Source organism: Plectropomus leopardus, chromosome 2 (genome assembly GCF_026936395.1).
Source record: "Plectropomus leopardus strain MGB_pleo_1.0 chromosome 2, ASM2693639v1, whole genome shotgun sequence".
Taxonomy (NCBI): Eukaryota; Metazoa; Chordata; class Actinopteri; order Perciformes; family Serranidae; genus Plectropomus; species Plectropomus leopardus.
In genome coordinates, this window is record NC_142177.1 from 32,322,531 (window position 1) to 32,336,421 (window position 13,891).

Consider the following 13,891-nt stretch of genomic DNA (forward strand, 5'->3'; position numbering starts at 1 on the left):
ATAAGGTAAATCAAGACCCGGAGGAAGTGGAGCATTTAATTGCTCTGAAAGACGTGTTAACGTGGGCTGTGAGGCTTTGTGCGGCCTGTCATTTACAGTAAGATGATTATGAGGTGTGTTTGCTTTGACATGTTAATTCCTTAAATAAGAACATTGTTTATGTAACAGCTCAGTGAATCAGTCACAGGGTTCATTTTTTTACATGACGCCCAGCACAGCGACACTGGCTACTTTACTGTGTGACAGTAAAAGACAACAAGTCCTTCAAACTAAACAGAAGCTACATACTCCATAAATGATTTCTGATCTTATGCCTCTATCCCCCAGATGACATTATGGTGAAGGAATACTGAGATCTTTCACTTAACCAAAAGTAGCAGTACTACAGTGTAAACAGGGCTGTCAGAGTTACAGATTTTCCCCTGCAGTGATTAATGGCGGCTCAACAGCCATTTTTTGCGAATCATTTCATTTGTCCTGATTTTAGTATTTTGTCAATAGTTTTCAGGCTATTATTGGCTATGTTACTGTTTTTTTTAGATGACAATGATACAGTTTAAAACAATGTACGCTTCGGTTGCCTCTGGTTGCTATGATAAAGAATAAATGTGGAGGGAAAAGCCGTTTTGTTGGTGTGTCCGTGCAACGTCACAGACAGGCAGGAGAACAGGTAAACAGACGACAGCGGCAGGAACAGAGCTCTTTGAAAACTCTCAAGTAGTTTCTTTTCTTTCTATATCTCCTATTTATTGAAGTCTCTCTTCCAAAGTCAGTGCAGATGTGTTTGGATCTGTGTTTTAGTGCTACTGAGGAGGAGACAGTGGGTAGTTAGTGACAGCACATCATTGCTTCTCACTGGTTAAGGAGCTGAAACTACTGCATTCACACGAGTGTTGTGTTCCCATCAAAACCTAGAGGAGCTGGACGCGATAAAAACCCATGTCTGCTGCAAAGTCAGTTGACCCGAATGTGAATGCCGCCCGTACGTATTGTCATTGCATGAAAAAAGCCAGATGTTAGCGGGTGTTAGAGGGGTTTTGTGCAGTAGGAATGAGGTTTTAAGAAACTTAACTAAAGCTGTGTAAATACTCCACGGCAGGCAACAGTCAAAATAAGCACAACTACGTAAGCATTATCAATAGGGATGACAGTTTTGGTTGATTTGCTTGCGATAGCCTTACACCCATTAACTGGTAACTAACGGATTTTTAAGAAGAAAACACAAAATGCAGATATTTCCATTTCATGACTGTCCTCATGGTTTCAACAATAACTACTTAAAGTTAAGGTTAGGATACAATTGTGGTCATGGTTAACAAAAACATTTTGGATTCAGTCTTTGGTCCTGGGAAGACGATCCACAATGACAAAGTAACTTTTAGTGCTGCATGGTCTGACGAGACTAAACCACATTAGAGTGTGAATTAAATTAAGTTTTTCTGAGTCGACACTCAGAGGGCCTTTTGGTTATATATTAAATATGATTATTCTCTCTCAAATGAGGAAAAAAAAGAAATGTAGGACATTTCCCTGAAGCAAGATTTCCATTTTGTCTTCTATTTCATGTCTTACCTTAACAATGCTAAGGGCAATGGTAGAAGTTTTCCAAATGATAAAAGTGGAACTATCTCCCAGACATTGTGTGTACAACTTTCCACAGGAAATAATAATTAATGAGTGACTAATATAATTTGGAGTGCCTTGTATTAAAGCTGGATGAGAGAAGTTTTTCAGAGTTTGTAGATTAAATTCATCTGAGGTAAAGAAGAAGAAAGTAGGACTTCACTTATCCTTCAAAGATTTCTTTTCACTTCTCTTTTACTATTCAAAGCCATGCTAGCTAATGGATTACCTCATCCTCCAAAAAAGCCGCTCACTCTCTGTGATTGTATAATTCTCTTTCATCTTCAGAGAGGGGAGATGAAATGATTAAACAAAGAATTCGCTGATATCTTTGGCTGCTGTTGACATGCGACTTAAGATGTGCAACAGTCACATTAAAAAATAACGTGCACTTAGAACTCGGACGGCTTTTTTTTTTGTTTTACTCTGCGTAGTGATAAAGACTATAAAATGATGATACCTGACATTTCAGTACATTTTGCTGAGTGTATTTCCGTAAACGTCACATATAACAGGCAGTATGTGTTGAGCTCAGCAGGTCTCTCATTGTTTTCAACATGTAGCTGCTGTTGCTGAGTTTTAGAGATTTATGAGGTAAGAGGAGGCCAATATGCAGATTCAGAGTAGTTTGGACTCGGTGGCGATAACACAACATGCAGCATATAAAAACAAGTCATTGTACTGCTGGTCACATACTGCATTATTAATGCGATCCAATTGGCTGCAGTCATATGCATATTTCCTGCAATGCTGTAGACTATAGAAATTATTTTGGGATGCTGGGCGTGACACAATGCGCACATTTGGTCTCTCAAGAAGGTTTTTCCACAAAGGTAACTATCACAGCCAGTTTTCCAGGCCAGTGTTTTGATGCATTGTTTTGTTTAATCCCAAAGGGAAGGAGGTAAGGATTAATTTGTTGCATCTGTCAGACCCGTGCTGGCACCGCTGATAGTTTCCATGCCAGTACGAGGCTTTTCCCCCACCACTGTCCTCTCTTGTAGCCACTGAGCCCCTTTTGTTACAATGCCAAAAGACCTCTTTCAACTGGATCTACACATTTCTACTGTCATTGTTGTACCCCGCTGGCTTTGTACCCAGACCCAACCTGAGCTCCAAGTCCGACCTCCATTTCCATGGCCCTTTTGGATCCCTCTTGACCTGACGCCTCCCAGTGCTCCCACTGGATGTGATCCAGGGCCATGGTTCACGAGGTCAGGTACACTGATTTGACACGGGAATACGAGTGTGAGCTTGTGTTTGTGTAAACAGCTCAGGGGTCTCTAATGCACTGTGGCACACAGCCATCACATAGAAGTGAGTCACAGGCTTGCGTGCAGTCGTTAGAGGATGCACTCCTAAAACTCTTTGTGTCCACATTCAGTGGGTTCATAGTCAATTTGAAACATGAGGCTTCCATATGACATCCACTTATTTTGACTTATTGTTTTTACTCCTGAGTTTGTTCCTAAAGTTGCTTTTGTCATTAATTGAAGGCAGAGTATATATTTGAATGAGAAAATAAACACTGGTGTTGCAAGTGGGACTTGGGTGCAAATTTAAACAACGCTGAGCTGCAGTTTTTAAAAAAGCTGATAAATTTGGCATTGCATGAGGGGCTTGTGTGCAAATTTTAAAAATGCTGAACTGAAGTTTTTAAAAAAAGTTTATAAATGTGCAGTAGAGGAAAAAGTAATTAAAACTTTAACTTATGAAGTATTTTTTAAGATGTGGTATAAGTCTGTATAAATACAAAATCAGAAGCACTAACCATGGATGTATTAAGAGACCTGGATACAGCATTTGCGGCAAGCCTCGTGTATTTTTCTGAAAGTTGTTTAATGGCCCATGAAGCCAAAAACACTCTCTTTCCGCTGTATGAAATTAAAGGATCTTTCATGTTATGGGGCCATAGAGCATGTATACTAGAGATTTACGACGGCCAAACGGCTAAATTCTGTCGGCCAAAAGGCTTACTGGGTTAGCGCTCTGCTAACTTGAATAGAGATGAAATGCTTTCATCTTGTGGCTCTTCTAGGCTTTCAAAATATTATTGAAACTAATAGATTAAATCCGTCATGAAACGAGCCTATTGCAGGGGTTTTGACACTAAAAAAACGTTTCCAATGATTTATAGATGACTCTCTCACTATGTAAGTCTAGAAAAAAGTATTTTTGGGCTTTTGAGCCGTATCTAAAATTGGATTCAAAGCCCAGCACTGTTTCTCTGGGTTTGATGTTAACAGCGAACTGACTTATCAATGTCATAAGTATCAAAGTACCATAAAACTTCAAATAAAAGTTTAGATGATGCAGTTCAGATGCAAAAAAGAGGTTTATTGAAACATTTTAACTTTAACTTTACTGAGCAACAGTTTTAACTGATAGCAATGAAAAGCTATAGACGCCTGTCCCGAAAATAAGCCTGTTGAGTTCAGTAGTTTAAGCAAATAATAGCCCGGACTATTAAAGTTTTACGGTAGAAGTAGTCATCATACCAAACAGCTCCTGATAAAGGTATATTCAGAGTTGAGGCTAGATTTTCCAATTATATAGAACAAATATTGGACATATTTTATAAAAACCATGTAATAGCCTTCATTTAAACTGTAATAAAGTACAAATGCTATAAATCCTTGTTGCATTCCAAACCAGTCATTTAAATAACCTCAAATAGACTGCCTAAAGGAAGAAGCAGTCGATTGAACAGAGTGACTAATCAGAGAATACAAGTAATCAATGATGCTGTCACCTGCTCTATTATATCTGTTTGGTAAATTCACACCAGACATTTTAGCTGTTACTATTATCATAATTTTATATGCAGACTAACGTAAACCCTGGGCATATGGTATAAATTAGATGATTATGATTGTGCATGAACATGCAAACAGAACTGTATGTAGCTGACCTAAGCAGATCTAAATAGAGCTGCCTCATATACTGTTGGTTAATCCAGTAGTTCCCAGCCTGCAGGTTATGACCTCCACAAGGGGTGAAATGTGGAGGGTCAAGGGACACTAAAAAGAATAAGAAAGCGCCAAAAACTACACAAAAAATCTGCTCAACAAAAATCTGCTTATTTTTTTCTGACTCTCTCTTGGTAATCTTTTTCACTGGTGGAAGGGAAATGCAAAATGCATCAAGCGTCTAAGGAGGTGAGAGGAAGCCATTCTATACTTTTAAGAGGTGCAAAATGTATTCTGCAGTGTGTCTTGTAACTAAAGACAAAGAGGTTTAAAGCACATTTCTCTCTAAAATGTAGAGAAGTTAAAGTATAAAATAGTACAAAGTAGAAAGTACAGGTACCTCAACACTGAACAGAAGTAGCTGAGATGTTCTTAATTACTTTCTACCACTCTAGATGTTTTTTTTTGTTGTGCATGCTCCTTCAATAATGTTCCAATCGTTCTTGTGACAAACCGAGGAGAAATAAGCAACGAAATGAATACAGAAATATAAAAGGCAAGCGGATAGATTTGAAAAAGCTTTACAAAAAAGTTATTATGTCATAGTGATGATTTCTAAAAGCCTTGAGGTAGTGAGCTAAAGTAAAAAGTAGTTTAACAAAAGCAAACAAAAACTGCAATACAGCAACAGGAAAAGGCTTACCTTTTCTGTCGACTGTGAAGTCCCGAAGAAGATCGGGATGAATGCTAGCCAAATGATGCAGGTGGTGTACATGGTAAAACCAATGGGTTTGGCCTCATTGAAGGTCTCGGGCACTCCTCTGGTCTTAATGGCGTAGACTGTACAGGTGACCATTAGCAGCATGCTGTAGCCGAGCAGGCAGATGAGAGACAGATCAGAGATGTCACACTTGAGCACACCACGGGCCATCACCGGGTTAGACGTCCTCTGGTCCTCATAGTCAATAATGGCCTTGGAGGGATCCACGCCAAACCATATGCACACCCCGAGCAGCTGCACGGAGGCCAGGGTGAACGTGATGACCAGCTGAGAGGCCGGAGAGATGAACCTGGGTGCACTGATGGACATGCTGCCCTGCTCAAAGATGCGGTAAATACGATTTGTTTTTGTGAGCAGGGCAGCATAACTAATGCTCATGCCCAGACCCAAGAAGATCCTGCGGAGGGAGCAAATTCCTACATCAGGGGGGGAAATCATCAGGAACGTTGTGGCGTAACAGAGGAAGATGCCAGTTAGCAGCACGTAGCTCAGCTCTCGGCCCGATGCTTTCACAATGGGAGTGTCGTTGTAGCGGATAAATGTGACCACAACAAACACAGTGGCCATGATGCCAACGACTGCGATGAGCACGGGGATGACCGCCCACGGAGAGCTCCACTCCAGCTTAACAATGGGGATTGGAACGCAGCCCGTGTGATTCACGTTGGGCCGCAAGTCAAATCGACACATCTTACACGTGTAGGTGTCCGCCTGGTACTGATAGCCATCGCAGCGCTCACAGTGCCAACAGCAAGGGATGCCTTTCACGATCTTCTTGCGCTCGCCGGGCTGACAGGGCTGGCTGCAGATTGAAGAGGGGATCTGACGCACACCGCCGGGCCACTGCATCGAACGAACCTGCGAGGGCGGGAGGGAGGGACACAGATACACATGAATCAGGGTTCCTACAGACATTACAAAATGGAATTCAAAGACTTTGAAGTACTGTTTCTTTTTTTTTTTTGACATTTTGTTTATTTGGTTTCTCTTCACAAAAGCTATTATACAGTCAATTTCAATGAGGTAATTTTACAGAGTAAAGCATTTTTCAATTTTTTAAAAAATTTTTAACACAACAACATTAAAAAAATAATAAAAATAAGAAAGAAAAAAAAGCAAAAACAAAACAAACAAACAAAGAACATGGGCGGGGTGGAGAATTTGAGATAAATGAATAGAAGTAAAAACAGAGGGTTGAATCATATTCAAACAAAAGAAGGGCGTTTGGGGAAGAAATATATTTTCCATTTCTTCCAAATTTTGATTCCTGAAGCCTAATTGAAAAAGTAATTCTCTCCATTACAAAAAATTCAAGAATTACACCATACCAGCTCTTTACTGATGGGGCATCTGGCTGGAGCCATTTCTTGTACTAACTTTTCTAGCAGCTAAACGCAAAATTCCAAATAAGTATTTTGTTTCTCTGTTTGTAGATATCAAAAGTAAAATGCCAAACAGGAGTTCATCCCTCTTAAATGAGATTGTTGTCCCAAATACAGTCACTAATTCTGTGTAAATCTTACGCCATAAAGCGTTTATTTTTGGGCAGGTCCAAAACAAATGGTCGTGGGTCCTGGGAGCCACACTTCTTCCAGCAGCTGGAATTTCCTGAGTGATGAGATTTCTGAGCAGGTGTGATAAAAAATCTACAGAGACTCTTCCAGCCAAAAGTCCTCCATGCAGTTCAGCTTGATATCCTCCAAAGAAATTCACAATATTTCTTCCAAACTTCCTCTGAAATACAACAATTAGATTCCCTCTCCCACTTTTGTTTTATGTAACTGGTATTTGCAGTCGTGCCTTCCTGAAGGCCCTTGTATAATCTTGAAATTAGCCCTGAGTCTGTCATATATGCACCAACAAAAACCTTCAATTAATCATTTTCAAACGCTTTTTGACTCCGTAACATAGAGCTGTTCATGTGGTGACGTACCTGAAGAAATCTAAAAAAGTCACTATTATTTAACCCATGAAGTCTTTTTAGTGTCTGGAAATCATTCAGAGTTCCCTGATTAAAGAAGGTAAAATATGAGGAAAGGCCCCGATGAGCCCATCCCTACGAGCTTGCGTTCAATTTATTTGGGGTGAAATCAAGGTTATGGGAGCATCAATTTAAAATCTTGATCTTGAGTGAAAATTCCCTCTTATTAATGATATTTAACCATATTTTTAGAGATAAGTTAATCCATCTATTACCTTTTTCCATCAAATTTTTAATACATGCTATATCCCCTAAATGTGCTTGGATTGGAATTGCCCCAGATATATTCAATTTAGTTTCTTTCCATCTTGCCTGGCAGTCACAATTGCACCAACAAACCAATATCCTCAATTGGGCCGATATGTAATAATCCTTCAGGCAGGGGAGTGTGTGTCTTCCTTTGTTCTTTGCCAATTGAAGAGTTTGAAATCTTATCCTTGGTTTTTGCCCTTGCCAAATGTACCTTGATAATAATTTATCGTATTCGTTAGATTGTTTATCTGTTATCTGTTGAGTCAGAAACAAATATAAAACCCTGGGCAGGATATTCATCTTTACAGACTCAAACCTAATACTGGAATTAAATTCCACCTCTTTATGTCCTCCTTTATTTTTTGGTTTAACGAATTAAAATTGAAATTATACAAATTGGTTAATTATTTTAGGATGTTTACGCCTAGATATCTCATGTAATCCAAATCCCAAGTTTAGCTGGATCTTAGAGCTAATGACCTGGCTCGGCCTATAATTGAAACTTAACACTTGGAGCTTAGAAATATCAATTTGTAGCCTGAGACGGAGCAGAAAGCATCTAACAATGACATCAATTTCAGAATTGAACACTCTGGGTGCGACAAGTATATTAAGACGTCGTCCGCAAATAATTAAATTTTATATTCTTGGCCTAGCATTTTAATTCCTGTAATATTATTATCCTTGGTGATCCCCTGACTTAACCCTTCAATAAAATTGCAAAAAGTAATGGGCTTAATAGACAAACCTGGTGAGTTCCTCTTTCCAGGCCAAAGAAGTCTGATATAGGACCATTTATTTTTATTCTTGCCCTTGGGCTACTATAGAATGCTTTAATAGTTTTAATAAAAGTCTGATGAAATCCAAATTTTCCTAATACTTTATATAAAAAAACCCCCCAATTAACCAGATCAAATGCTTTTTCTGCATCAAGGCTCAATAGAACTGCATGTAGTTTATTTTTTTTAATATGTTCAATTATTTGTAGTGCTCTGCGGATGTTATCTTGTGTCTGTCTCTGCTGGATAAAGCCTGTCTGATCCAGACTTATTATTTTCAGGAGGATTTTTTCAACTCTTTTCGACAAAGTGTGAGTGAAAATTTCGTAATCTTGGTTCAGTACACTTATTGGCCGATAACTTCCACATGCCACTTTGTTTTTCCCTTCCTTTGTTATCAGAGAAATCACCGCTTCCCTCCGAGAAGCTAAGGTTATGCAAATCTTAAGAACATGGTTATATGTATCTTTCATTATAGGGATCAGCAGCTTTTTCATTTCCTTGTACCACTCTGAAGGAAACCCATCAGGTCCTGCTGCTTTATTGGGTTTTGAATTTAATATTGCTGTTTTAATTTCCTCATCTGTAATTTCTTTAATTAAACACTTATTTTGCTTATCCCTCACTTTTGGCAGATTTATCATGTCTAAAAAAGCTTCTATCTTTGTCTCCTCTATTCTAGGTTGTGAATATAATTTTTTATAGACGGTTTGGGATGACTGATGTATATCTTTCAGTTTGTATTGGAAGGAATTTGTTACAGAGTCCTTTATTTTATAAATTGCATTTTCAGCTTGTTGGTTTTTTTTTTTAAATTTGTAAGCAAGTAGTTTGTCCAGTTTTCCCCGTTTCATAATGTCTTTGCTTCAGAAAGATCGTCTTTTTTTTCTTTTTAGTACAAATTTCCCTATTTTTATTTGTGCACTCAAAATTTAACTTGCTGGAAATTAAAGTTGTTATCCCTCTCTTAGACCACTGACTGCAGGAACATGATTATTGATTAAACCTCCATCTCTTCAGTTTTTCATGTTCTGATTCTGATAAGTTGGTCTCTTGAAGGAGTGCCACTTCCACCGCCTCCCTCTTCAATTTTGCCATAACTTTATAAACTATATAAATCATGTTTTACACCCCTGATGCTGAAAGGAACAGTAGCACCAAAAACTTTAACCTGCAACACAGTGAAAGAAGAATGAACCTCATCATAAATAACAACATTGACTTCCAAAAAAAGGCCTCTTTAATGACTCTGTTGAAATGTGAGTGTAGAGGAAACATCTCTTCCTCCAGACAGTGAAAGAGGGCCCTCCTCAGCCTTTTAGCTGATGTAGGCCCACAGTGTCCAGGAGCTGGCCCGACCCCAAAACCTTTTCTCCATTTGGCCCTTACCTTATCTTGCTGATATTATCAGTGTTGTAATGAGGAAGAGGTTTGATAATAAAATGACACATAACATCATTGGCAGCATTGTTAATGATGGTCTAAAATACTGTGACTATAGATAAACTATTTCCGTCACATCTAAAGAGTAGCAAAGTTACTTATTAAGTGTCTCGGCTGGAATTCCTGGAGCCGCTCCTTGAAGCCCTGCCTGGAGCTTGTGTTTTCCCGGTTTCCTCGCTTTCCACTTGATCGCCAAGTCAGCTGGGCGACCGGTATCCCCCCTCTCTGCCATGACCGCCATCGATTCCTCTGCCGGGTTGTAAAACACCGTCCCTTCCTTGTAAAGCACTGCAGTCTGGAAGCTTATTTCTTCCCTTTAGTGCAGCTTTCACCTCTGCATACTCCCTCTGTTTCCGAACCAGCGCCGGTGCATAGCCGTGGTCCAGATTTATCCCTTTTCCCTGGAAAACGAATCCCCTTTCTGCCGGGCTGCTTTAATCACCCCCTCTCTCATTCTGTAGCTGGAAAACTTGACCACCGTAGATGGCGGGAGGTTTAGGGGCTCTCTCAAAATTTAACACTGTCGATGACGGGAGCTTTAAGCTTTTCTTCAGCAGATCCTCCACGGAAGAAATCGCTGAAGCCATGTTGTCTTCAGCACCTTCTTTTACCCCGGGAAGTTTGACTTATTCACGTCGCAAGCGACCCTCTAAATCAGTCAGGTTTGCCTCCGTTTGCATCTGTAGCTTCACCGGCTCCGACAATACAACCTCCGCGGACTGGGTTTGGTCATCGGCTGAGCTGATTCGCTCCTCTGCTTCTTCCATCCTCCCGTAGATTGTATTTATATCCGCTTTTGTGCAGTTTAGTTGCTTGCTGAAGTCCTTCCTGACAGTTAACCTTCCTCTTCGTGGTCGTGTTTCTTTCTTTGTGCGAGCCTTTTCTTCCCCTTCGTAGGCTTAGTAGCTCACCCGCTGTTTCTAAGCTTGCTTTGGCGTGTCTCAGAGAAACCTCAAGTTTTATTGGGCATCTTATGATCTTTACTGTCGAGATGTAGATGTTCTACGCCGCCATCACTTTGCCAGCCAGACCGGAGATCCTCCACTGATTTTTTAAGCTCTTTTTTTTTTTTTTACATTTTGATTTTTCAAATCTATTTTTATTTTTTAAAGACAAAATGAACATATATACACAAAATTCCCAACCCTGTTAAAATGAACACATTTCAAGTGTGAATAAATAAAGAAATAAATAAAGAAATAAAATAAGAATACAGATAAGCAAGACAGCAATTTCGCTTCGGGAATCAATAAAGTATTTCTGATTCTTCTGATTCTTCTGATTCTGATAAGTTTATCCAAGATATTGGATCACAACATACAGACAGATACAACTACAACACTACAATGTGTTTCTAATTTTTATTCACATAAACTAAGACACTTAAGACATACACTGTCTATTCTGTCCAGTTCTAAATAAAAATATCCGTCTGGGTTGTCAAATTAAAAGTCATTGTCTCCATCAAAAAGATATAACAAACCATGGTAATCCATTAGTCAACACTAGGTATGTCTTTTTTTCAGCCATTTCTTGGTAAGGGACTCTTACAGCCCATCATCAGCATTACTGCGAGGGGTGCTACAGATTTTTTTTTTTTTTTTTTTAATTTTCAAGGACTTTACTCAAAGCAACCTATTAATTTCCAAATATATATTTTTAAACAAATAAATGATGTGATCAGTGTGCCTTTTTAGTGAAGAGTTACTTATCTCACTCTTTTAAGGCAGAGCTGTGAAAAAGTCCTCAGCAAAACATCTGAATGGCAGTAGAGCGATAGTGCAATGTACTAATATAATGGTAAAAGGATCAGCACTTGTATGGCACCTTTCTAGTCTTCCAACCACTCAAACCGCTTTTAAAAATAAATGTCACATTCAACCGTTCACACACTGGTGGCCGAGGCTGCTACATAAGATGCCACCTGCTATTTAGTTCCATCCACTATCTCTACAATGCAGAGGGGGCCCTTGATGGTTCGAGGTAGAGGTAAGGGTTTGGGTAACATTCAGGTAGGAGGTGAAATGCATATCGACGGTGAACTGTCTTTGACACCTGCTCATTAATTTAAGTCATGTTAAGTTTTGTCATGCCAACAAGGCTCTACCAGCTTTGCCAAGAGTTCAAGAGAGGGGAAAAATTAATTTAGATGTCGGATAGGACATCATAAATGCCAGGAGGAAAGCAGCACGCACTGTATTCGAGACAGTGGCACAAATTTAAAAGAAGAAATTTGGAATATTTTTTTTCCCCCTCAAATTTCAAGTACTTCAAGGACCTTGTGTGATCCTGGTGAATGGAGTTTAGAAAAAAGAGAGAAAAAAGACAGGAGAGATGTGTAGATTCCTAAATTGTCTCTATCCTGTAAAAATGGCGGCATGTAGAGGAAGTGATGCTTTATTGATCCAAAAAGATCCCCAACACCCAAGCAGGTCAAGGACAGCCTGAATGGTGGTTATTTGCTGTGTGGCTGTTTGAACCTGGCCTCAAATACCTGCCTGTATGTTCCCATGCTACTTGGTTTTTATTTATTTATTTAGGCGGGGAGTGGGAGAGGGCAAACTGGGGTCAAATGAAGCGTTTCTCAGCAAAATTTTCCAGTGGAAGGTCAAATTATTAAAGGGGCAACACACGAGAGAGAGGGGGAAACCCAGTGTTGGCTCTGCAGGGAACTGACACAGTGTTTCTCTTTGGTAAATAGTTGTTTGTGTTAAAAAAAAAATAAAAATCAATGCTCAGCCGTCTATGATCAGAGGAATAAAAGATCAATCCAGGATCCTGCTCTCTTTGTGGATTTTCCCCCTTTTACAAGTATACTTGTACAGATAAATTAAACACATCATTTCAAACTGGTCTGCTTTCTTTGATGTCATGTTATCAACTTATTCAATTGTGGTTGTTCATTCAAAGCCGGTAAATTTGTCTAAATGTGCATTTAATTAACAACTCAAAGAACACTAATTAAATACGGCTTTAGAGTCAGAACTGGCACGTTTCACAGTAGGTGCCCACCACAAACGTTTTTTGTGTTTTTTTTCTTGCACAGCACATGTTGTTGAAAGAGGTAAAGAAGGCAAAGCTCCTCTCAAGCTGCTTCATGTGCTCCATTGTACTCTTCTCCTGCATGCCCAAGGCTTCCTCTTCATTTTGTCAAAACATAATTTGTTTGGCTCCTTTATGTAATTTACTGTTATAATACCGTTACTCCATCACACTCCATGCCCACAGTATTGTTTTTTGGAAGTCAGTGATGCCGTCTGGAGAGATGATATTAAATATGTCTGTCCTTAAGCTCTCATGGCTTTCTTTTCATCACAGTCCGCCCTGTTAATCATTCAAAGCGCCCTCTGGATATTTACACCTTTGAAGATTGCACTAAGCGCTATCAAATGGTTTGGGAGGGGTTCGTGAGCAAACATGCAGTGGCAGAGCTGGAGAAAACAACTTTTCAAAGAAAGATTTTCACTGCAAACACCAACACAAACAGAGCACTTGTAGGCTGAATGCCGTCGATTCTTTGGTGCAGATGTGTGTGTGGGAATGGAAAAGAAAAGGCAATGCTCACGTTGAGATGGAGCTGATCCGTCCAGTGGCCAATTATTTTGTACTCGGCTGTTCGGTTTCTGATCTGGTACTGGTAGATCTCATAGCGTCCAGGAGCATCTCCGTTTTCATTGAAGAGCACCGGGTTCCCGGCGATGCCTTAATGAGAGAACAATCATCATTATCATTTAGTGCACATCACCAAGTTATTTTCTGTGCAGTGATCATGAATCTGTGAGAGCAAACTAATGTGTTGTCATTGTTACGACAGTTATTATTCCACTACATTAAAACCCAAAATGACGGTCGTGAATCTGGAACATTTTCAACCACTGTTTCCTTATAAGAAAATACATTAAATCATGTTGGTTGATTCTTATGCAACTCTCAGCACCTCTGCAGGAAACAGTTTGCCCAGTGTGTGCAGTACGGAGGTTGGGGTGGTGAGTGTGTGTATCTAATTTTCATTCTGGGGACTACAGTGCACATCCCATTACACACCAACAATTAAAGGGACAGTTCGCAGATTTTCAACCAGCTTTGTCTCAATGTGGGTAGCATACGAGATAAACTGTGGCAA

At 39.5% G+C, this 13,891-nt stretch overlaps 1 protein-coding gene across 1 annotated transcript in view; it reads right to left on the minus strand.

Annotated features, from left to right (window-relative positions):
- The window catches only part of LOC121949544 (metabotropic glutamate receptor 4-like), a 240,766-nt gene that overhangs the window by 19,509 nt on the left and 207,366 nt on the right, over nt 1–13,891 (minus strand). The window contains exons 8-9 of the mRNA XM_042495264.2: nt 13,334–13,470; nt 5,236–6,171 (exon numbers count right to left, since the gene is read on the minus strand). Of these exons, the coding sequence (XP_042351198.1) occupies nt 5,236–6,171; nt 13,334–13,470 (1,073 nt within the window). The remainder of the gene's footprint in view (nt 1–5,235; nt 6,172–13,333; nt 13,471–13,891) is intronic.